Below are 25329 nucleotides of genomic sequence, written 5' to 3'. Positions count from 1 at the left end.
TTTTTTATTTTTAGTTTTTGTGGGTGCAGAGTGACGTGTTTATGGGGTACCTGAGATGTTAGAATGAAGCTATTAAATGTGAGTGTGAAAGTTCACCTTTTTACAGATCATGGAAATTACAAGTGACATCCTGAAGTATGACCACAAGTGTTTCAAATTAAGCCTTCCTGCTAAGTTTCCAGAGGTGTGTGGCTTGGACGAGTGTTTCCAGAGTGGACCCTGGTCTACTGAGTGTCCTGCCTGTTGCTGGTTCTTTGCAGCAGTCCGTTGACCAACGCTGTCTACCGCTTGAGAGCCTCTGCAGGCCAGGGCTGCTCTTTGCACCATCCTACGTTACTATTCAATCTGCATAGAAGCCTGAAAAACAGGCCTTCTTTTCTCTCATTCACACATATGTGAAGAAGGCACAGCAAGTGAGAAAACGTGACCGAAAGCCATGCGGACATGTGGCCGCAGGGCCAAACCCGACTTCCATGGTGTGATCTGGCTACAGTTTGGAGCCCACGTATTTCAATAGTTATCCCCAGGCCTGACACGTCAAAGAGGCTCCAGAAATGTTTGCTGAGTGAGTGATGAATCAGCAATTTCTGATTTTCTCCCAAATTCAGAGAATAAGTGGCTTGTCTGCAGTCAACCAGGGCGTCCCTGACAGAGGTACAAGTAAAGCCCAGATCTCTGCATCTGTGGTTCAAGGCCTTTTGTACTACACACCACTGTCTCTTTGTCATCGTTAAAAACAGGGCTCAAGGGACATGTTTTCTAGCCTCAGTTCCCCATCTACAAAATGGGCCTCACGGAATGGAATGTCTCTGCTTCACTCCAGCATCAACAAGCGGGGAATTCCCATGGATTCAATTCGACTTCTTTCCATGGGCGTGTTCTAAGCAGCCTCTTTGTTCCAGAAGCTGCCCTCAGCCAGAGTTGGATAAGCAATCCTCACTCCCCAGCCTCCTTCGGATAGGGATGAAGACCCCACTGGGGTCAGAAGTGCAGAGGCAGACAGGTGTATGGAGTCACCTGTAAATTGATTCAAGTGAGCCAGGAAAGCAGCGAAGAAAACAGAAACCTGAGTGACGATGTAGTGGAGGAACAGGGTTGGAAAGAGGCTGCTGGCTGTCTGGCTTCGCAGCTCTGGCTTCCTAATCAGCCTCGCTCTTGTCTCTGGTGTTCTCTGGCTCTTGTCCACCTGTCTGTTTCTCGTTGCCAGCTGTTGACTCATCTTTGCTGGAGCTGAGCTAGAATTCTGGTGTTTATAAGCCCGTAACTAGCTAAGCACTAGTTGATAACGTTGGAGTTAGTGGATAACCACAGGGCTGGGCTACTAAGCTGTTTCAGTTGAAAAATAAATAAATAAATAAGCAAACAAACAAACACCACACCCAGCACTTTTTGTATTTTTAGTAGAGACAGGGTTTCACATGTTAGCCAGGATGGACTCGATCTCCTGATCCCGTGATCCACCCACCTTGGCCTCCCAAAGTGCTGGGATTACAGGCGTGAGCCACTGTGCCTGGCCACCTTTGTCCTGTTTTCTACAGGTTAGAAGCAAGGCACAAGTCATACCTACATTCAAGGACTGTGCAAAGGATAAAGTGCAGGAGGTGAAGAACTTGAGAGCTATTTTAGAAGCTGCCTTCCACACTTTACAGTCCACTTTGCAGCTACACTGAGCTCTTAGCAACTCCCTGGGCCTGCTGAGCACCTCTTACCTTTCTGCCTTTGCATATGCTGTTCCCTCTGCCTGGAATTCCATCTCTTCTGCCTTTGCCCACCTCCTCCTAAGGCCTCTGCTTAGATGCAATTTCTTTGGGCTCTTATTAGCAGCATCCAAATCTGTGCTGGTTTCTTCTAATGCTTACTCTGCATCGTAATTTTCCTGTTTACTTGTTAATCCCCTCCCACTCCTGCCAGTACCTAAAGTAAAATCTACACAGGGCTTGGCACATTGTGGATGCTCAATGAAGATTTGTTAAATGAGTGAATGATTGAATGAAATAAGCCCCAGCTTGGAACCCAGGGCTGTAATTTCCAGTTCTGGTCCCTGTCTCCTGCCCAGGCGCTGTCTAAGGGCTCATCTCTCCCAGGAGCCCCTGTATCATCTCAGTAACTAGACTAGTACCCAGTACCATATCGACTTCCTCGACTTTGAAATAATTTTCACATGCAATTCTCAGGTGCGCTTCCCTAGAACCTCTCTCGCTGTTCTTTGCCTTCCTCCTCTCCCTGCCTTGTATCTCCTTGGTCCTGCCAAAAATCGGAAGCTCATCATTAAACAAGGAGCTGCCTTACATTATCCCAGAGACTATAGATGTTAAATATTTGCTTCTATCTCAACTGAGGACTGACATAGTAAAGGCTCCTTGAGATGTTAGCTGTCAAGGAGGGGAATAAAAGTTTTTCATCTGCATGAGTAATTGTTTCCTGTTTTATCCAGAGAGACAACAGATTTACATCCCAGACACATTCACACTGGGCCAAGAGCAGCTGCCATTGCAGATTCCAGTCACGTCCTTTTTTTCCCTCCTTCTCCTTCTTGGAGTTACAACAGAAGCTGGGGAGGTGAGAGTGCAGGTGAGAGAGGAGGGGGGCTCTGGAACATGTAGCCTGTGAGGAGGGAAATCAGGGTGGTGCTTGGGTGGAGGTGGGAGCTGGGCCAGGGTCTTGGCTAGTCAGAAAGGCTGGCGAAGCGCGTACTGGGGAGGCAGAGGGCCTGTTTTCCTTCCTCTCTTTCCTTCACACCCACCTCAACCCACTGTCGAGTCCTATGAGCTCTGAAATAGATCCTGCCTCCAGCGCCTTCTCACCTCTGTCTCCCCCATTCCAGTCCATGCCACCTCATTTCTTACTGGGACTTCCACAACAGCCTCCCGAGTGGTCTTGGCTTCTGTTCTTAAATCGTGCAGTGCCTTCTCTGCGGAGCCACAAGACAGATCTTTTTAATCTGCTCTCCTTGGTTTCTCACAGCCCTTGGAATGAAACCTCGGCCTGCAGCCCTGTGTGACCTGCTGCCTGTCCTTACCTCTTAACCTCATCTAAGATCCCCCTCCCCTCCTCATACCGGCCTTTCTGTTTCTCAGACACTCCAAGCTTGTTCTGCTCTTGGACCTTCACGCTGTCTTTCTGTCTTCTGAGAGTCTGTGCCCCCTCTGCCAGATCATGCAGCTGGCTCTCTGCCTAAATACTCTCTTCCGAGGGGTCTTCCTTGGCCCTGTGGTCTGACATGGTACCCTCCTCCATCCCTCCAGCCCATTACAGTGCCATAACACTTTTATTGCCATCTAGATAACATCAGTTGGTTTTGTGCATCATCTGCCACCCCACTAGAAAGGACATGGATGAAGCAGGGAGGCACGTGCCTGTCTCATTCACCTGTGGATCTGCTGCATCCAGGACCATGCCGGCACAAAGTAGGAGCCCAAGGAATATTTATTGAAGAAATGAAAGGTGACAGAAGGCAGAAGGAGGGAGACTCCAAGAAGAGGTAAATTTGGTATCTTAGCAAGTAGGTGACTACCACTGTCTGGGGGAAAGCTGATGTACGAGGACTTGACAATAATGACAGCAGTAAAAATCGCTACTATTTTGTTTTGAGATGAATTTTAGTTTCTGAAATTGTCCAAAGCACTTATATCAATAGAAACTTGTTACACCTCCCTCCAACAGGGAGAATCAGCACAGGAAGCTGCCCCCTCAAACACTAAAGGCTCCTGGAGTTATTCACAGTGCTGGGGAACAACCAGAGAAGGAGGAGGACAGAGGGAGAGAACATTTTTTTTAAAATCCCAAACAAAACTAAATTCTGTACATGTATATCTCGAGTGAGTAAATGTGTAACATTCAGCAAACTCCTACACTTGCCAGGTTTTATGGCTTCATGGAGTCATATAAAATGTGCTTCACAAAGCTAGGAGTCTGCACAGAATATAGGGCTCTGATTCATATTTTATTTACTTATTTATTTATTTTTGTAGAGATGGGATCCCACTATATCGCACAGGCTGGTCTCAAACTCCTGAGCTCAAGCGATCCTTCTGTCTTGGCCTCCCAAGGTGCTGAGACTATGGGTGTGAGCGATCACTCCCAGCCTGATTTGTATTTTATAAAGAGGCAAAGATGGAGTGCACAGCTGAGCAATCTCTTGCATTTCTGGACCTTGAGAATCAGGTAGCTTAGGGAGGCTGAAAACTCAGAAGAAAGCTTGGAATTGAGATCTTTGATTTTTGCCCAGAGAGTCCAGCTAACACACTTTATAACCCAGAAGGCCTTACAAATATTTCAGAGCAGAGGCAGCATTTTTGCACTGGATAAACAAAGGTACGGTAATTTCTTCATAGTTTATTTTCATTACAAGTAATTCTTTTCCTGAAGAAAAATGTGTATTTCTGATTTATTTCCCCTCTGAAAGGGGAGGGGAGTTGTAATATTCTGTTTTCATAGCACCATTTCTCAAGATCAAACCCAGGCAGGCATTTTTACAGCACACATTTCCATATGTCGTTGCTAATCCTCACAACCTTGAGGAAACCGAGGTGCAAAGGGGTTGAGGAATGTGTTCACCATCCCAAAGCCAACGAAGTGCCAGAACCCAGATCCAAGCTAGGCTGTCTCATCCCCAAGGACATACTCTTTATCCTGTTCCTTATGACTTTTCTGGCAGCAGGCATGAGGGAGCAAGAATTTGGCTCTTCTGACATTTCTCAGGCACCTGGTATGTGCCAGGCCTACTATAAACCCCAAGATGACATGGTCCGTGTCTATCTATTGAGCATCAAAAAGACTGTTATCAGGACTCGAGGCCTGAGGCACAGCTCTGAATCAGATGCAGGCCTCTGGTGTTTGCAAAGGATGAGTGAGTGTGTGTACATGTATGCATGCATTGTGTGTAGGGGTGTGTGTGTGTTGGGGGTTGGGGGCAGAAAATTCTCCCTGAACTGTTGGTATTAAGGCAAATCTTTGATGGAGTGACTAGAGTGTGGGGACTTGAACCCTAGTTTTGAAGTGGGGACTTCGAACACTAGTATGGCCAGCAGACAGGCTGGAGTTGCTGAATTCTAAGCTAGGTCTTTAATCCACTCCTCTTCTCTAAATCAGGGTAGAATTGGACTCAGTGCTAGTTCAGGGCTGAGGATGCAGGGAGATGAATGGTTCTAGACACTGGGAAGAAGAAGGGATGGATGATGAACCTGGCAGGTCACAGGATCATGGACTTGGCTGTATGTTGGACGTCTGTGTAAGATCTGAGTTGAGACCTTTGATTTTTGCCCAGAGAGCCCAGCTAACACACTTTATAACCCAGTGAGACCAGCCAGTGGCTGTTCATTGCTTCTGCCTTGCCCCTATGCCTGTCCGCCTCCCATAGCAGGTCCCTATAGCATAAGGAAAATGGGAACAACCTTTTCCCTGGACACTAGGGAATCTAGTTTGGTGGATAAAGATGGATGGTTGTTAAACAATCACATCTTGGGCTCTGTGTGTTCAGTGAAGCCTCATTTAACATATCTCTCTGATGAGAAAGGTGAATGGTGGGGACAAAATACATGCTGTTACCAGAAGTCTGGCGGGGGCCATGTGCAGTGGCATGCACCTGTAGTCACAGCCACTCGGGAGGCAGAGGTGGGAGGATCGCTTGAGCCCAGGAGGTTGAGGCTTTATTGAGCTATGATGGCACCATTGTACTCCAGCCTGGCTGACAGAGTGAGACCCTGTCTAAAAAAGGAAAAGAAGTTTAGGGGGAAAGCTTTTAGGAGATGGATGATGGTTAATTTTAATTCCGCCTAACATTTTAAACTTTGGTATGTCAAAAGGTGAGAATTGCCAGTGTCAAGGCACGGAACCAAAGGAAAACCAGAGGGTTGAGAAGGTGGGAAGGGCCGCGGTGTGGCAGGCAGCAGTTACCGGGATGACTTCTGCTAAAGGAACTGATCATCCACCACCTTCAGGAAGGAGGTGCCTGGGACCCTTTAAGAGAGCAATTTCAGTGGAGGCTGTGGGCAGGTTGGCAGAAACAAGATTGTGAGATGGTCTGTATCAGGAATCAGGCTTGAGGGTTAGTGCTCCTAGACTTTTCTGAGAAGTCTGGCTTCGAAGGGAAGGCTGGAGAGCTAGCACAATGCTCAACAATAACAATACCTAAGGCAGTTAGAATGTGCCAGGCACTGTTCTAAGAACTTAGCACATTTCAGCTCATTTAATAAATTCCTTACAACTATATGAAGTATGTAGTCTTTTCATTATACCTTTTGACAGGTGAGTTACTTGCTGGAATTCACATGGCTAGTAAATACCGGAGCTGAGATTTGAACCCAGGCAATCTGGCTCCAGAATCTGTGTTTTTAACCCACATACTATATTGACCATCATGAAAAGATGGTGGTAGGCAGGCTTGTTTCTAAGGATGGGAGGGTCCTCATAATATCTGTATTTACAGAGAGTAGGGGGAGGTGGGTTACTTCCTCTCCCAACCCCAGAAAGCCAGGCATGTTGGCTGGCATCCCTGGGACCTCAGATATTCAAGCAACCATGGCCTTGCAAATCAGTCGTTCTATTTATTAGAGTTGTGTAGTGAGGTCCCCTCCATTTCGTCCCCAGAATATCTCCTAGACAAGTTGGGTCCTACAGGGCCTGAGTATAAATAAGATGGTACCCTCTACTGTTATGGAGTAACTTGGAGCTGGGCCCCAGATGCTCTGTGTGGATCAGATGAGTCATTAGTATTTGGCAATGTAACTTGAGAGGCTTGCTGAGTTACTGGGGCATATGTCCCCAGCTCATGAGTACCACCCTGACTTCTGTCAATCAGTGAACAGGGTTTGCAGTGTCCACCAGGTACCTGTGGTGTAGTAGAAGAGAGTTTGAACTTTGGAATCAAACATGCTGAAGTTCAGATTCCAGCTCCTCCACTAGCTACCTCTGTGATCTTGGCTAAGTAATGGTCACTTTTTTTTTTTTTTTTTTTTTTTTTTCGAGACAAGGTCTCATTCTGTCTCTTAGGCTGGAGTGCAGTGGCATGATCATGGCTCAGTGCAGTCTCAACCTCCCGAACTCAAGAGATCATCCCTCTTCAGCCTCCTGAGTAGCTGTGACTGTGGGGCGCGCGCCATGATATCCAGCTAATTTTTTACCTTTTGTAGAGATAGGATTTCGCCATGTTGCCCAGGTGGTCTCAAACTCCTGGGCTCAAGCGATCCACCCACCTCATCCTCCCAAAGTGCTGGGATTACAGGTGTGAGCCACCGTGCCCATCCTGATGGTTGCTTTCAGAGCCTTGGTTCTTCATCTCTAAAACAAAGATAGGAACACTGCCCAGTTTCCATGGAGAGCTCGTAACACACGCGGGCCTCTCTCCCCTCACCCTTCAGTTAGATACTTAATATTTGCAAAGACCCAATTTCTTCATCATAAGAAGGCTGCCACCATGCTTGAGGGAGTGACCCATTTACAAACAATTGCTTCCTTCTGGGTCATTCTGATGGATTAAATGAAGAACCATTTAAAACCACAGCCCAAAGAGCCAGAGGGAGAGGCAGCAGAGGGAAGATGCAGGTGGATCTTCATGCACTGCATGAGGAAGCTTTGTACCACGGTCAGGAAAAGCTCCAGGCACACAAGGGCAGCCTCCATGGCCAATCAGAGCGCACCTCTCACCTCGGCAACTCTGCTAACCTAAATAGACCACTCACACAGCAGACCTGCAAGAAAGACATGATAATTACAGAGACCCCGGGGGACCGTCTGTGCGGACTGATGCTTTGTTTCTCCTGACCCCTCAGACCTCTCTATTTCACTGCAAACTCTCAATACCCAGGGCCTTTGTTTTGCTGTGAACACTTTCATTCCTGAGTACATTTTCTATGAGGAGTTGGCAGGAAGGGAGTCAGAATGAATTATATTTTCAGCACACCTCTGGGTTCATGTTGACCCAGGAAACCATTTGACTAAAGGATATTTCAATCCAACAAATACTCTCTGGGCCCTTCCAATGTTTCTGGCACTGGTTTGATGCTGAGGACATAGAGATGAATAAGAAATGGTCTCTGTCCCCCAACTGATTGTCAATTATCAGTTATCATTGATGATCTGCCATGTGCCAGGGACTTCATAAATATTATTACCATTGCTTACAACAACATAGTAAGGTAGATAGCATCTTTGTGTTACAGGTGAGGAGTAGGAAGTTCAAAAAGGTTAAGTTACAAGGTCAAAGTCACACAACTAGTGAGGGGTAAAACTAACCTTTGGATTTGGGGCTGTTCACCATCAAACCCTATATGCTTTTGATACAGACAGGAGACCCGGAAATACTGGGTAGAAGAGGGTGGTTCCCCGGCAAAGGCCTTACCCTCAAACCTGGAAACCTGCAGCCCTAAATGGGAAGAGGCATTCCAGTTTTCATGCCCAAAAGTTGCCTTTTGGCCCACCATGTCCCCTATCCTATACCTGTATAAACCCCAGACCCCAGGCTCCAGAAGCAGATGAGGAGACAAACAGAAGAGCAGAAGAATGGCAGGATGGCACAGTAGAGAGAAGAAAAGGAACATCTGAATGTTGAGAGGAATTTGGCTGGGGGCAGTGGGAGAGGAGATTAGCCACTAGACAGCCAAACTCCAGGGGAAGATCATTTTCCCACTCCATCCCCCTTCCAGCTCCCCATCCATCCTGCTGAGAGCCACCTCCACCACTCAATGAACTGCCTGCATTCATCCTTAAAGTTTATGTGTGACCTGATTCTTCCTGGACACGGACAAAGACCTAGGTACCAAGAGGGTCCACTGAACTGTCTAACACTTAAGTCATCCATGGACAGCAAGGCTAACAGAATGCTGTAACATGTGCCCACTTGGACTCTGGGAGTCACAGACACCCACCCATAGATGCTACCATGGGGCTGGAACCCAAAAAGTGCTCACCCTGGCTCCTGCACCTGCCCATCTGCATGCTCCCCCTCCGGTAAGGGGTTTGAGGATGTGGTGGCTGAACATAAGAGCTATGCCCCTGTCACACGTCATGGGACAGGGGTCAGGGAACTCTCCCATTTCACTTTCAAATATTCCAGGTCCCCTTTTCGTTTGGGAGCCAGAGTCTAGTGGAGACAGAGATAGAAAGCCTGAAATAGGATCTGGGCAATATAAACCTACATGCTGTAAGCCAAGTCAGAGTGAGGCTGATGTGATAACGGAAGTCTGAAGAAAAGGTGGGAGACAATTATTCTGACTGAAAAGGAGGCAAGAGTTCCCGCCATAGGCTTGATGCTATGTGCCCCTGGCTTCCTAACTCATTTGCAAATGGAAAATACTATTGCATTGTAGGAACCGTCTTTCTCCATTTATATGGGGAAGGAGAAAGAATGGCTGGGCTGAATGAATTTATCCCTTGGTCCTCTTCCAACAAAGCTCAGCTATGAAGCATAAATCCAGCTCTCCCCACCCCCTCTCAGTGGAGCTGGGGAGAAATCAAAAGCCCCTCTGTCAATAATGAGACCAAAGTTTGCAAGGGCAGGACGAGCCTGTGCTAACGGACAAAGTGTTGTTTCCTCCTCAATTTGGTTTTAGACTGTCTTGTCCTATGGGGGAGAAAAGGTCTGCCCTTGGGAGAGGTGCCAACTTTATAGATCTATTAATAAAAGAACTGGCAGGCTTATTGTTCTTGCCAATGAGGAAACTTGAATGAGAGAAGCCAGGCTCAACCTTGGCCAACAGGCTGGAGCCCATCACCCTAATTTCACCCCGCTTCTCCTTACCCAAGCATCCAAGGCTAGGCAGCACCCACCCAGCAGCTTCCATCTGGCCGAAGCCTGCACCTGCTCCAGACCAAGGTTAGGTGGAAACTTGGCATGGGAAGAGAGGGCTCACCTGTAGGCAGGATAGAATCTATCCAAGAAGGAGACCTGAAAAATTAAAGCCTATGAGACAAGGGGTGATCCTGAAGGCAGGCAGGAGAAAGGGCCGGAGGGAGAGGCCACTGGGGAATTCTTCCTGGTGAATACTGAAGTTACTAGATGTTTTGTCTTGCAAAACTCAAGGGAAAACTCTCAAACTCTAACATTTGTCTGTTCTGTGTCCAGATTGTCCTTTTGAAACGGACCCAACTTTCAGTAAAGAAACTTGCGCTGGCCTGCCCAGCCTGGTGTGCTAGTTCTGTGGAAACTGACCGGCCAGGGTGGCCACGGGAGGAAGAGCCTGGTTCTCCTTCACCAGCTCCTGTGAAAAAGGGACCTGGTCAATAAGGCAAATGACGTCACTTGCCAACATTTGATATTGCCAAGTGCTTTTGTTTGGCACTACTATAGATTTAAAAAATGTATCTCACTTTTAAAATTTGCATTTTCTTGATTACTTGTGAGACTGAGCGTCTTCTCATACAGCAACTGGCCGTTTTCATCTCCTTTTCTGTGAATTCTAGCTGTTGCCTATTTTTCCAATGGGTTATTCCCTTTACTTACTGATCTGTAAGAGTTCATTACATATACTGGAAACTAATACTTTGCTATATATTGTTACTATCTTCTCTTACTCTGGTCACTTTTGAAAATTCATGTATTGTCATAAGAAGTCATACTTTTCGGTGGCTCATGCCTGTAATCCCAGCACTTTGGGAGGCCGAGGCAGGCGGATCACCTGAGGTCAGTAGTTTGAGACCAACCTGACCAACACGGAGAAACCCTGTCTCTACTAAAAATACAACATTAGCCGGGTTTGGTGGCACACGCCTGTATTCCCAGCTACTTGGGAGGCTGAGACAGGAGAATTGCTTGAACCTGGGAGGTGGAGGTTGTGGTGAACCGAGATCGTGTCATTGCACTCCAGCCTGGGCAATAAGAACGAAACTCCATCTCAAAAAAAAAAAAAAAAAAAAAAAAAAAGGTCATACTTTTGCTTTCTGCATCATCTTTAAGAAGGTCATCCCTATCGAAGGTCATAAACATGTTCTTAATATTTTCATATGTTTATTTTCCAAGGTTAGGTCTTAGAAAATTACAAAATAACCATTTGTAATTTCATGCTGTGAAAGGTGGAGGAAGGGAATTTCCTCTTCTTGCCCCCAAACCTAAAACCCTTACTTGCCTCTGAGCTGATTCTCCTTGTTCCTTTCAGTTACACTGGAAGAAGAGTCCCTCCTTCCTTCAAGCCAAGCCATCCCCTTGGGCTCTCATCACTGTGCTTCAGTTTATACCTTGCCATTCTCTCCTGCTTCAATTCCGTCAGCACAAAGACATAATTTAATTCCTTCTACTTTAAAAAAAAAAAAAAAGCTCTCCCTCTCTTAGGGTAAGATGAAGTGGTTTGCAACATGCCAATGCTACTTTCAGAGGCGTTTGAACCACAGTGACTCCATTTTGAATAAGGGCTGAATAAAATAAGACTGAGACCTTACTGGACTGCATTCCCATGAGCTTAGGCATTCTAAGTCACAGGATGAGATAGGAGGTCAGCACAGGATACAGGTCACAAAGACCTTGCTGATAAAACAGGTTGTGATAAAAAAAAAAAAAAAGCCAGTCAAAACTCACCAAAAGCAAGATGGTGACAAAAGTGATCTCTGGTCGTCCTCACTGCTGATTATTCACTAATTATAATATAGTAGCATGATAAAAGACACTCCCACCAGCACCATGACAGTTTACAATGACATGGACACATCAGGAAGTTACCCTATATGTCTAAAGGGGAGGAGCCCTCCGGTCCAATTGTCCACCCCTTTCCTGGAAAACTCAAGAATAATGCACCCCTTGTTTAGCATATAATCAAGAAATAACCATGAAAATAGCCAACCAGCAGCCCTCAGGGCTGCTCTGCCTATGGAGTAGCCATTCTGTATTTACTTTCTTAATAAACTTGCTTTCACTTTACCCTATGGACTTGCCCCAAATTCTTGCATGAGGTCCAAGAACCTTCTCTTGAGGTCTGGATTGGGACCCCTTTCTGGTAACACTACAGCCACACTATGGAAAATCTAGATAAAAATAAAGATTGTATTTTCCAAACCGTCGGGGAGCTACGGAAGCAACAAGGGCCAGAGGAAGTAAAATTCTGGAGAAGGGAGGACAGCTCAGAGGTGAGCATCTGCAGATGCCTTTCCCTTGCTGTCAGTTGATAATTCCGGGCACAGGCTAAAGACTGAAATTCGTGCTGAGTCCAGTCGGGGGCTGCTGTGGAGTAATCAAATTAAAGGCCTGAGGGGCCTCAAGCATCCAGCCAGCTTCCTCCTTAAGACGAGCTGAACTGTGAAGCTGTGTGATGTGAGAGGCTAACAGGCTAAGTTGAAGACCTCAGAAAAGTAGAGTGGAATTTCCTGTGGGTTTTTTTTTTTTTTTTTTTTTTTTTTTGAGGCAGGGTCTCTTTCTGTCACCCAGGCAGGAATGCAGTGGCACAATCACAGCTCACTGCAGCCTGGACCTCTCAGGCTCCAGTGATCCTCCCACCTCAGCCCCCAAGTAGCTGGGACCACAGGCACGTGCCACCACACCCGGGTACTTTTTGTATTTTTTGTAGAGTGGGTCTGACCATGTTGCCCAGGCTCCCTGTGGTCTCCTGAGAAGACAAAGGCTCACCAAGGGGTGGAGTTCCTGAGAACAACTTGGTGGGAGCAGAAAACGCTGGAGAGCAGGTGAACTGACCCCTGCTGTCAGGCATCTGCAGCTGCTTTTCCCTGAGAACATTAGCCATGAGTCTTTGTGCATCTGGACAAATGTGGAGACTTGAGGGAACCTCAGATGTGTGACCAGTACCCTCTAACCACAGGCTTTTTACAATTTGAAGCAGTTCAGGGCAGGATGCTGAAGAGCAAAGCCAAACCCCCAAAAGCAAAATAATTTCCTGCAGTCTCTTAGTGTCATGAGCAAATGTGAACCCGAAAGAGCCAATCTTTCAAGAAAGATCCTTAGTGGCTAATGGGGCCTAAATGTAAAATAGAGCCAAGCAGCCATCTGCTAACTAGAAATCACATAGGTACTCTGAGTTCCCAGAAATCCAACACCTCTGTTCCACTTGAGGACTTTCAGAGCACGTCTAAACCAACCAGTCAGAGCCCACCTGCCTTGACCAATCAAGGCTCAGCTGTACCAACTAATTGGAACTACCTGAGTCTGAATCTCTCAGTTGCATAAATGGACCTGATTGGGAACCTGGGTGGGAACTTTTGGTACAGAACCCCAAGCCTCCCTTTGTTCTCTGGAACACATCTTGTTTTACACTGAAGGCTGCATCTCCCTGGTGTGCAAACTATTCACTGGAATATAAAGTCTCTTTCCTCCAATTTCCTTTCCAGAGAACTTTTGTTCACGGTGCTGAGACAAAGACCTATCAGCCTCTTGATTGAAGGTCATACTCTAAGAACAGGGCAAACTAGAGGTAGATGGGCATTTTTTTTTTTTTTTTTAAATAGAGTCTCACTCTGTCACCCAGGCTGAAGTGCAGTGGCTCGATCTTGACTCACTGCAGCCTTGACCTCTGGGGTTCAAGTGATCCTCCCACCTCAGCCTCCCAAGTAGCTGGGGCTACAGGCATGCACCATCACACCCAGCTACTTTTTGTATTTTTTTTTTTTTGTAGAGATGGGGGTCTCACTGTTGCCTAGGCTGGTCTCAAACTCCTGAGCTCAAGTGATCCACCCACCTTGGCCTCCCAAAGTGCTGGGATTACAAAGTGAGCCACTGTGCCTGGCCACATAGACTGATTTTTTTCCAAACTGCAACTTAACCTTGGCTCAGTTCAGTCCCTATTGGGATTAAACTGTTTAATACTTCACTGTATCTGCCTAGCAGAGAATAGGGTTAACCGTACTTAGGGGGAAAACACTAGAGCCTTTCCAGTGCTTTTATACAAAATATTTGGCATTCCTTTAAATATTACTCAAGAGAAAAGACCATTTAACTAAAAACCAAGAGAAAAAGCAGACAATAGAAGGAGGCCCACCAGTAAATCAGAGTTATTAGACAAGAACTTTATGATTATGTCCAAAGAAATAGAATGATGGACAGAATGATTAAAAGTGTAGAGATTATCAGATAAAGTTTTAATTTTTCAAAAAAAGCATCAAGTGGGCATCCTGAAACTAATAAATATAATATTTGCAGCAAAGAAATCAATTGAGAGCAGATTGGATATAGCAGATGTCAGCATTCGTGAACTGGAAGATAAACCAATAGAAAACATCAAAATTGAAGCTCAGAGAGGGAAAAAAAGGGAAACAAAACAGGACAGAACATAGAGAGCATGGCACACAGTTTAAAGGGTCTGACAATGTGTAGTTGGAGTTACTGAAAGAGAGGGAAAGAGGAGAAGAAAGGATGAGACAGGAATAGTTGAAGATAATAATGGCTAAGACATTTCCTCAAAGAATGGATAAACTATTAGAGATAAGTCAGTTTATCTAAGTCTTGGATATAGTGTCAATGTACACAAACCAGTTGCATTTTTTTATAACAGCAACAAACACAATACAGAATTTAAAATGACGTTTAAAATGGCATCAATCAAATACTTAAGAGTTAATTTAATAAAATCAGAGAGAACAATGAAAGACAACCCAAAATATGGAAGGATACACTATGCAATCGCTTCGGATTATAAGGCTTAATATGGTGGAGGTGTTAATTCTCTTCAAATAGACCTATAGATTCAGCACAGTCCCCATCAATCTTAGCAGGCTTTTGGAGGTGGGAAGGATTAACAAGCTGATTTTAAAATGCATATGCATATGTAAAGGGAAGCAAATAGCTGTATTAGGGTTCTCCAGAGAAACAGAATCTTACTATAAGATATAAAGACCTATTTTAAAGCTATAGTAATTAGCAATGTGGTATCAACACAAGGAGAGACGAACAGACTAGTGGAATAGAAAAGTGTCCAGAAACAGACTCAGACATGAATATTCCCAGATTTGTGACAGAAGTGATGATACAGTACAGTAGGAGAACAGATAGTCTTTTAAATAAATGGCATTAAGTTAATTGGATATCAACATGGACAAATGAATCTAAATAAAACCTTTAGAAGAAAATAGTGTACATTTTCACCTTGAAATGAGCAAAACTTTCCTAAACCCCCATTCTTCAGTTACATAGTTGGGTTGAGTTTCTTTTACCAGTTTGCAAGTTTGCTCTGGACGTTCTTGTTTTTGTTATTATCTGCACAGTCTCCATCCAGTCTTTTCTCTAGTAGTCATGATCTACTTGATTATTAAGCCACTCTTTCGTTTTATCATTAGTTCAAACATTAAGTGCATACTTATGCCACTCCTTGTCTCAAACATTCATTGCTCCTCATTCAAAACCAGCTGCTGGCACTGGCGTGTTTGATCCTTACAATGGAGCATCAGCACCTCCCCTGCCCCCACCACCCCACCACCACCACATTCTTATTCTTTATCGTATGAGCCTGGATAATCCTCATTATTCCTGATCTCCAGACACACCCTGAATTACCTCTCGTCCAGGTCTACTCATGCTGCTTCCTTTGTGGGATAACTTTGCCAGTTCCATCTATACCACGCTCTGTCTAGACTGTCTGCCTTTGGCATCTTGTCTGCCCTGCCATTTTGGCCCAGTACCGAGGAGGAGCTGAACAGAACTGTGCAGAGGTATCAGTGACTCTTACCCAGCCTTCCAATCCCTGCACAGTGCCTCCTTGTTTGTGGTCTGGAATCCTTCCAGCAAGCGGGTCCCCGGGGGCTTGGGGCTTGTGAAGGGTTCCCTCTGCTGGAAGAGGAGAGCATTGCGCCCAGGCATGAGTGCACTGTCAGTACCAGGCAATCCCGGGAGACATTCTGGAGAGATCAAAGTGCTTCTCAAAGACTTTGGTGGCACCTACCCCCAAGAGTGAATCCTTCAGGTCACAGGTACCAGAGATGGACAACTTGGCCAGAAGACATAGCCTTATCTCAGACATGACATGGACAAAGGCCAGCTGAAGGACCAGGGACCAAACTGTTCTCACCTGCAGCTCTGAGGCTTTTTTCAGAGCAGGTCCAAGGGTTGAGGAGTGGGAGACCTGGCCAAGGAGGGTGATTGGTGAAGCAATCAATTTTCCACCTCGAGGCTAACTGGTAGTTATTTCTTTCTGCCTATGGAGACCTCTACTTGCCTTCTGACCACCCACTCATGGGAAGGTGTTCTCCGTCTGCACCTTCAGAGCCCACCAGCATTTCTTCAGTAGCCACTGTGGATCTCCCTGCTCCAGGTTCTGCCTCTTCCATGTAATGAGCCAAACTTGGCCAAAGCAGACAACAAGCAGCATGCATGTTAGAACCAGGAACAGCTGGGTCCATATCCTTCCTCTGCTACCCACTTCGTTCAGGTTACTAAGCCCCTCAAGCCTCTGATGCTTCATCTATGAAATGGGGGTGACAGTCTCTAGTTTATGGAGTTGTTGGGAGATGTCAGTGAGATAGCCTATGAAAAATGCCTGACATGGCATAGGGGCTTCGTTCAGGTTACTAAGCCCCTCAAGCCTCTGATGCTTCATCTATGAAATGGGGGTGACAGTCTCTAGTTTATGGAGTTGTTGGGAGTTGTCAGTGAGATACCCTATGAAAAATGCCTGACATGGCATAGGGGCTTCCCACATACAACCCCACTGACAGTCACACACCTGCCCATCAGGGAATGAGGTTGAGAATATCAATATATATATTTGCAATAGAAAGTGATAGAGATAAATAGTAATTGCATTGGGGTTACAAGGGTAGGACTGATGGATTCTGCTTGGGAGAGGGAACTCATCTGAGAACATAACTATCGACCAGGGTATTTCAAGTGTTAACTATGTGTCAGGCTTTAACACTTTACATATAGCCTCATCGGATCCTCAGAGGAGTCCCATAGGGTAGGTACTTACAGCAAACAGGCTACGGGGGGCCCAGGAGACCAGGTGTCCCCATGATCCCTGCCTCCTAGTATTCATAACCTTGAGTAAGGGTAGGACCTACCCCTGACCAATAGAATGCGGCAAAGGTGACATACGTACGTGATTCCACATATAACGTGATTCCACATCACATTATATGAGACTGTGATGTCCCTTGTCTTCCTGGCCTACTCCAGTCCCACCCCAAGTGTTGGTTTCTTGGAAAAACACTGGGGAAGGAGGTGGAATTGCTGTGAAGACAAGGCTCAGACCTCCACAGAAGCTGCCCAGTGAGTTCTTCAAAAGTGGTTATCCTACCTGCCACTTACACTGGATCAGGGCTGTCCAGAAATCATTTTCACATCTCCCCAGCAGAATGGCGTCATCTCAATACTAATTTTCACTTGAACTAGAAGAATCATGCGTGTGGATTTCAAAAAGAAAAGGTTCCTATTCATGGTGCATTTAGGAGCAGCCCAGGGTGCTTAGAGAACGGACCTTGCTATGTTCTTGAGCTTCTGTGGCCTCTTGACAAAGTCGAGCAAATAAGACGACCAGGCCAAGTGGGCACTCTGGGTCCCGTGGCCAAGGATGGGCTGGCCAGGTGGCCATGTGGCCTCCCGTGGCCTTGTTTCTGTCAGTTTTATCTGATCCTGATCTCAGATGCTGATAGGGCCCTGGCTTATTTTCTAAGGAGAGGGAGCTTGATTTGTGCAGGATGCGCCTTCACCAGATACCTCCAGGGCCAAGAGTCCACAGAGGTTACACGCCCCCGCCCCCCATGCCTCTAAGCTCTAAGCTCAAAGAAGGGTCCCTGACACGGAGTCCTGTTACAGGAACGGCCACAGGGTGGGAGAGACCAGGGTCGTGCATGCCAGCTCAGGATCTGGGGCAGGATGCTTGGCAGGGGGTTGCGAGGAGCAAAGGAGGGGAATCACCTGCCAGAAAATTGGGCAGGGGGATCTCAGAGAGGAGGCTGAGGAGGGACTGGGACCAGTGGAAGGGAGGTGAAATAGGTCTTACGGCCCAAATTCCTTGCAGATGCCTGGGGTGAAGCCTGGGCAGCTCTATGCCCGGGAGCTGCCCTTTTGCCCCCAGCAGCTCCCGGTCCAGCCCCCGCCCCTCCAGGAGACCCAGGCCGGGTTCCTAACCCCCCTGCTCTTTGGCTTCGTCCCTGCCTAGCCCCTGCTGCAGGTTGCTTTTATTTCCCTCCTCCTCCCTCTCCTCTCCCTCCTCTGCTTCTGCTACCTCCCCTTCCTCTGCTACCCACTTCGTTCAGGTTACTAAGCCACTCAAGCCTCTGATACTTTGTCTGTGAAATGTGGGTGACAGTCTCTAGTTTATGGAGTTGTTAGGAGATGTCAGTGAGATACCCTATGAAAAATGCCTGACATGGCATAGGGCTCCCCACATATTAAGCAACCTTTATTCCCCCTCCCCGCTCTTCCCCGCTTCCCCGACTGGCCCCGCCCCCACTGCCGGCCCCGGCCCCACCCACGCGGGAGCTGCTCCATTTAAGGAGATTGCGCACCTTGAAAGGTCCACACATGTGAGCCTCGAGGCGAGCCCCCGGGTGCAGACTTGCCATGGCCTCCGAAGCTTCTGCGCGTCTAGGGACGCCCCCTGACCGTCTGTGGATCCAGAAGCCTGGCATCTACGAAGACGAGGAAGGGAGGACCTGGGTGACTGTGGTTGTGCGGTTCAGTCCCTCGCACAGGGAATGGGCCAGGGCCTCAAACACCCAGGGCAGCGCCTCCCAGGGCAGCACAGTGAGTCCTGGGCACGGTGGGGAGGCTGTGGGAGGGCTGCGCACTGACCCTTGCCCGTGTGGGACCGCGGTGGGGGATTAGAGGGGGCCGTTCTTACCCGCACTGGAAAACACTTCTGTGCAGGTCTAGGAGCGAAGCAATGCCCTGGCCCCAGGAACACCCCCGTGAAGGGACCACAGGCACAAACTTATCCACATGAGGTAATACGGTCCTGCCTGGTGAAGCCGAGGCTAAGGCAGCTCAGGACTTAGTGCCATTCCCAGTGCATGCTGGGAAGGTTCACAAATGGGGCAGCTGTTGAGCTGGGCTTTGTGGGATGAGTAGGAGTTCTCCAGGTCTAGAAAGGAGGCGGGAGTAGTATAAGCAAAAGCATTGCAACCTGGAGGCACCAGGTGGGCCAATAGGATGAATGTGAGATTGGTTTCAGATTACTAATCTGCAAAATGAGAATAATATACCTCTGTGGCAAGTGAGTCACAGACATGCTCATGTACGTGGCTCACCGCCTGACCGGCCTGGGGAAGCATTTGACTGATAACAGATTCTGGAAATTAATTCAGGAGGCTTGGGTGGAGTCCTAGATTCTTTACTGTTCAAAAGCTCCCCAGGTGATAATGATAATGACTCAGGAAACGGCCGTAGATGAGGGCTTTAGATCACAGCCGGTCTTTGAGGGATAAAGTAAATACAGTAGAGTCTCTGGTGAGGGCGGGAATTGATTCCAGGACCGACTGTGGATGCTCAAGTCCCTGATAGAAAATTACATGGGTAGTAATTACATACAACCTCAGCACAATCCTCTCCTATATTTGAAATTAGATTACTAATAACACCTAATGCTACACCTACACATCACTTCAAGCTCTGCTTCTTGGAACTTTGTGGAAATTTTTTTTCCCCCAAATATTTTTAATCTGAGGTTGGTTGAATTCATGGGTGCAGTATCCACGGAAATGGGGAGCTGGCTGTACCTTAGTGTAATATGGTGAAAGTTTATCCGGATATTTAAAATGCCATTGAAGGCCAGGCGCCGTGGCTCACGCCTGTAATCCCACCACTTTGGGAGGCCGAGGCTGGCAGATCATGAGGTCAGGAGATCAAGACCATCCTGGCTAACATGGTGAAAACCCGTCTCTACTGAAAATACAAAAAAATTAGCCGGGCATGGTGGCGGGTGCCTGTAGTCCCAGCTACTTAGGAGGCTGAGGCAGGAGAATGGCGTGAATCCAGGAGGCAGAGCTTGCAGTGAGCTGAGATAGCGCCACTGCACTCCAGCCTGGGTGACATAGCGAGATTCCGTCTCAAAAAAAAAAACAAAAACAAAAAAACCCAAAACCCAAACATTTAGGTCATTGTAAACAATTCACTGCCTGTTTGTTTTTTGAGAGAGTTTTGCTCTGTTGCGGCTGGAGTGCAGTGGTGTGATCTCGGCTCACTGCAACCTCCACCTCCCAGGCTCAAGTGATTGTCATGCCTCAGCCTCCTGAGGAGCTGGGATTACAGGCTATTTTTTTTTACAGCTATTTTTTTTTTGTTATTTTTAGAAGAGACAAGGTTTAATCATGTGAGCCAGGCTGGTTTTGAACTCCTGACCTCAAGTGATCTGCCCACCTTGGCTCCCAAACTGCTGGGATTACAGGCGAGCCACCGCGCCCGGCCAGTTCACTGACATTTTAAACAATATAACACATTTCCTTAAAAATCTTCAAATAGGTTGTTTCAAAAAACATTGGTAGACAACATGGAAAGGCTTTTCTGTACATACACTAAATAAAGCATGCAAAAATTGTGGAGCAAATATTTTAAGTTTTTCAAAAGCCGGAGAAGGTGTTAATGGAGGGGACTGTGAAATGGTGCAGCCACTATGGAAAACAGGATGAGAATTCCTCAAAAAAGAGAATTACGGCACAATCCAGCAATGCCATTTCTGGGTGTATACCCACAAGACTTTGAAGCAGGAACTTAAGCATGTATTTGTACATCCATGTTCACAGCAGTATCATTCATACTAGCCAAAAGGTGGAGGCAGCCCCAGTGTCCATTGATAGATGAATGGGTAAACAAAACACAAACCATGAAGTAATCACACTTAAAAAGGAAGGAAAGTCAGGCACATGGATGAAACTTGGAGACATTATACTAAATGAAATAGGCCAGTCACGGAAGGACAGATTCTCTTGTATGAGGTACTCAGAGTGGTCTCATTCATAAAGTGGAATGGTGGCTGCCAGGGGCTGGAGGGAGTCGGGGATGGGAAGTTAATGTTAATAACAGGTATGGAGTCTCAGTTTGGGAAGATAAAAAGTTCTGGAGGTGGATAGTGCCGACGGTTCCACATGTCAATGCACTTAATGCCACTGAACTGTACTCTTAAAAACAGTTCTAAGCTTTTTTTTTTTTTTTTTTTTTTTTTTTTTTTTTTTTATGATTCAGTGGAAATAGAATGGATTCTTCAAATAACTTAGCCATGGGTGGGATAAGGGACCTACTTAGTATTTTTTTCCCTCTTTCTTAAAAATAGATCGATGTCTTAGGGTGGGAATTAAGCTTCCTGGGCACATCTAATGCAAAGAGTAGCCAACTTTTTCTGTAAAGGATCTGATGGTAAACATTTTCCACTTTGAGAGCTATGCTCTTGCAGCTACTCAGCTCTACTATTGCAGTGCAAAAGCAGCTAAAGGCAACGGTAAAGGAATGAGGGAAGGAGCCTTAGTTTATTTACAATAAAGCTTTATTTGCAAAAGCAGATGGCAAGCCGGACTTCGTTTGCTGATCTCTGATCTAAAGTCAGAATACACAGAGAAGGAGAGATTTTTGCCACATAATTTAAAATATTTCTCTTTGCAAAAGCAGTCCGTAAAAAAGCTAGGACAACAAACTGAGAAAAATCATCACAACGTGTTTTTTTGATAAAGCGCTAATATTCTTAATTCAAAAAGACGTTTTATCACTAACGACAAATACTTAGAAAATTGTGTAAAAGACTTTCCATTTTGTTGCATAAGAAGCTTTGATTTTACTTTTCCTTTCATCTTTCTAACTTCCAGTACCAGCCTAATTTTGTTATTTTTATTATTATGTATTTATATTGAGACAGGGTCTTTCTCTGTCTCCCAGGCTGGAGTGCAGTGACGTAATCATAGCTCACAACAGCCTCTACCTCCCGGGTTCGAGAAATCTTCCCACCTTAGCTTCCCGAGTAGCTGGGACTGTAGGCACATGCCACCATGGCCAGCTAATTTTTTATTTTTTGTAGAGACAGAGTCTCATTATGTTGCCAAGGCTGGTCTTGAACTCCTAGCTTCAAGCAGTCCTCCTGCCTCGGCCTCCCGAAGTGTTGGGATTACAGGCATAAGCCACTGCTCCCAGCCTTATTTTGTATATTTACTGTAAGTATGTGAAGTTCATGATCAGAACTGCAGTATATTTTGGGGGGAAAATCTATCACCCTCAGATCCAGGAGTCCATGGATATCTTGTTTTTAAAACGAAGATTTAAAAATTATGGCAATGGCAGAGATGGAGCCCCAAGAGAATACTTAGCTTTAACCCAGGGTGGTGACAGGTTGGAAACAGTGGCTAAATTTGGGGGTTGCAGTGGGGCGAGGCAGGGAGCAGGTCAGAGGGGGCCAGAAGAGCCCCAGTCATCCTAGATGTAGCCACAGGCACCAGTGCCAAGGCTCTTGGTCTGGAATTCTGAAAACATTTACCTCTGACCCTGGCAGCCCACTGGCCGGGCCGGGGCATCTAGGCCTGCATTGCTAGTATGCCGCCCAGTTGGCAGGGAACCCTATCCCTGATCTGCCACCCCCTCTCCGGTCCCTTCAGTATGAACCCAGCATCACGGTGCACTTGTGGCAGATGGCAGTGCATACCCGGGAGCCACTCTTTTCCGGCCAGATGCCCTTCTCCCAGCTGCCCCCCGTGTGGCAGCTCTACCCCGGGAGGAAGTACCGAGCAGCCGATTCCAGTTTCTGGGAAATAGTGGACCACGGCCAGGCAAGTGTGTGGTGGTTCCAGGTGAAAGCGACAGGTGGCCCCTGGTGACTGCTGTGGCCCTCTCTCTTCTGTACCCCTGGCCCCCTCGGGGTTCTTGTCTCTCCTCTTCCTGTTGCTCAAGTCTTCCTTCAAGGAGGCCTGAATGTGTATGGGTGGATCAGTACATGAGTTCCCATGTGGGATATAGGCAGAATGGGTGAGGGAGGGAGGGTTGCCTTCCCTGGGCTAGGGAAATCCACAAGCCGGAGTTCCCACCTGCCTCGCCCTGCCTGCTGCTGCCAGCCTGCATGGGCGGCCCTTAAGGCCAACTGGAGGAGCATCTCCCAGAGGTTCTGATGGCTGTTCCCTCTCCTGCAGATCGACTCCATGGAGCAGCTGGTCCTCACATATCAGCCGGAGAGGAAAGACTGACAGTGGGAGTGGCTGGTATGTTGGGGGCCCGTGCCTCTCGGTGCAGGGATCAGACGAAAGCGAGAATACTTCTCCTCTTTTCAGAAAGACGGCATGGCCTCCTTCTCCTCCCTGCTGTTTCCTGAGATTTTTCTTACATAGCCACCTGTCACTTCTGCTCCCCCGCCCCTTGGATGTGTGATGGTCTACTGTGGGTGGGCCCCTATAATAAGTTCCTAAAGCATGGGATCTCATCGAATAAGATTAATCATTTAATCCTTGTGAGAATTCTGTGAGGTGTACATGTTAATGACCCATTTCACAATGAAAAGACTAAGACTCTGGGGATGGGAATGATTTCCTCGAGACCGTACAGCCAGGAAATAGCAGTGATCAAGCTCACATCTAATGATCTCAGGTCCCTAGACTTAACCATGGCACTGAGGTGCCATGTGACGGTGGCCTTTGAGGACCCAGCACTGACCCACAGAGGGCTCCTCCCAGATGGGCTGCAGCTTGGAGCAGGCCAGGCAGGGCCTGGTCCATTGGAGGGGCTGGCACTGGGTTTGCCTTTGACCCCAGCAGCTTGGATGGGGTGCCAGGCTCCTCCATAGTTCACTGACTATCTCCTTTGGTCTTCTCCCAGGCCCTGCTGGCCCTGCCCCTCTGGCCTGGTGTCTCCTCGTGCCCCCTCAGTGAGGATCTTCATGTACCGTCTTCTGTTTGCACACCCAGCATAGCCTCCTTGCAGGCAGGAGGCAGTGGGGCCCCTGAACACTCAGCTTCTCTCATTTTCCTCAGTTATGAGTCCTGTCCTGTCCTGCTTGGATCTGCACTTAGGGCAACTGGCCTAGATGGACTTCACTAGGGGCCCTGTCTGTGCGCTGAGCCAGTTTCCCCTGCTGGCTGCAAGCTGTGGGTTCTCTTTCTCCTCTGTACCCCTCATGCTGATCTTCTAGATGCCACTCCCAAATTCCCTTCATACCCACCGGGATGTGTGCCCAGCCAGGCCTCCGGCACCCCCAGTGCAGCTCGTGATTGGAAACTCACCATCAGCAGGCAGTGGCTCGGTTTAAGAGACGGCCGCAGAGGGAGCCCAGTCTGGATATGGACTCGGATGCCCTGTGGGTATCAGTTCTGCTGACACTTTGGCCCGAAATAGATCCAGTGCTGAGCCAGTAGTGTACGCCAGAGGCTCAGTGAGCCCATCTGCACAGTGGGGAGCGTGGAAGGACGGGTTTGGCCTGTGCTTCTGCTTGTTCAGTTCTTCAGCTCACGAAGGGATGCTAGTCCATGAAGGTGGCCTCGCAGTACTGGTTAATTAAACTTTATTGCACACTGTCCACTTTTGTGCTGAATTGGAGCTTCTCTTTGGCCTCTTTCTAGCATAGAAATGCAGCTTCCGGTATCGAAATGTTAAGGTAACATTTTAATGTTCCTTTTCATATTTTTCCACACTGGGAAGGAAATTGTAATCAGTCCATTCAGCAGCAGGACGCTGGCGGGAGGTAAGGAAGGGGAGGAGACTCGTGCGGGCTCTGGGTGAAGCCCTGCTGTGAAAGGGCAGGAAAGCCGTGGTGGTCACAGGAGAACCGGGAGCAAGGGAGCGCTTCCAAAACGAGACAGTGCAACAGCATGTCAGTGCAGGAGATGCAGAATGCAGGTGCAAGGGACGAAGGGCCCATGTGTGGGAGAGATGACATGACAGAGAAGCAGAGTCCTTGAGCAGGGAGGGATGGGGCAGGGGGCCAAGGCACTGAGCGGGGCCGCTACTGTGACCAGGAAGAAGTGGACGACACAGTGCAGGTCAGGGTGACCATGCAGTGGTGGCAAGGAGAGGGGATTCCCTCCCTCGTGTCATTCACAAGAAAAAATCACCCATGGGCTAAAATCCCAACCTTAACAAAAATCTGTAAAAGCATTCATAGAAAGTTTGGGGAAATATGTTCATGAATGTGGGGTACAAAAAAACCCAAGTAAGACACAGGTGTAAGCAAAAGACAGTGTAAAACAAACTTTTTCAAGTGAAGCATTTCTGTATGACAAAATATTAGGAAGCCTCAATCACAATTTAGCATGGTACATAAGGCACGCCAGTGTTTGCCTGGAGCGGACTTGCTCAAGGCCAGTGGTGTTGTGGCGAGGGGCTGTCTTGGGCATTGTAGAATGTTTAGCAGCATCCTTGGCTGCCACCCACTGGATGCCAGAAGCATCCCCTGACCCCAACTTGTGAGAACCAAAAATGTCAGATGGCTCCTGAGGGGGCAAAATTGCCCTGGCTGAGAATCACTACCCTAGATAAACACTTGCACAAACACTTGCATGTGTGGT

General features: G+C 47.3%; 1 protein-coding gene and 1 long non-coding RNA gene across 16 annotated transcripts in view; both read left to right on the top strand.

The window, feature by feature from the left end:
• The window catches only part of LOC126959717 (uncharacterized), a 459264-nt gene that overhangs the window by 40960 nt on the left and 392975 nt on the right, over nucleotides 1–25329 (top strand). The gene's annotated exons all lie outside the window — the stretch shown is intronic.
• TCL1B (TCL1 family AKT coactivator B) lies at nucleotides 500–24341 on the top strand. Of its 3 annotated transcripts, none has more exons than XM_050799186.1 (4): nucleotides 500–565; nucleotides 2435–2571; nucleotides 3325–3481; nucleotides 22438–22602. In XM_050799186.1, the coding sequence occupies exons 1-4, from the start codon at nucleotides 555–557 to the stop codon at nucleotides 22592–22594; spliced, it is 462 nt and encodes a 153-aa protein (XP_050655143.1). In that variant the 5' UTR covers nucleotides 500–554; the 3' UTR covers nucleotides 22595–22602. The 3 variants fall into 3 exon arrangements, with proteins under 3 accessions (XP_050655143.1, XP_050655142.1, XP_050655144.1); XM_050799185.1 differs by having other exon boundaries at nucleotides 3283–3481; XM_050799187.1 differs by lacking the exons at nucleotides 500–565; nucleotides 2435–2571; nucleotides 3325–3481 and adding exons at nucleotides 18403–18610; nucleotides 22966–23034; nucleotides 23645–24341 and having other exon boundaries at nucleotides 22438–22608.

This window comes from Macaca thibetana, chromosome 7 (genome assembly GCF_024542745.1).
Source record: "Macaca thibetana thibetana isolate TM-01 chromosome 7, ASM2454274v1, whole genome shotgun sequence".
Classification (NCBI taxonomy): Eukaryota; Metazoa; Chordata; class Mammalia; order Primates; family Cercopithecidae; genus Macaca; species Macaca thibetana.
Note: the sequence above shows the minus strand (reverse complement) of the source record. Positions and strands in the feature narration are given on the sequence as shown.

Bases quoted from the DNA above. Each gene is read 5' to 3' on its own strand.
- TCL1B (XM_050799185.1), top strand. The intron at 2,572-3,282 runs GTGAGAGAGGAG...ATTGCCATCTAG, and splicing joins CTGGGGAGGTGAGAGTGCAG to ATAACATCAGTTGGTTTTGT. The intron at 3,482-22,437 runs GTAAATTTGGTA...CGGTCCCTTCAG, and splicing joins GAGGGAGACTCCAAGAAGAG to TATGAACCCAGCATCACGGT.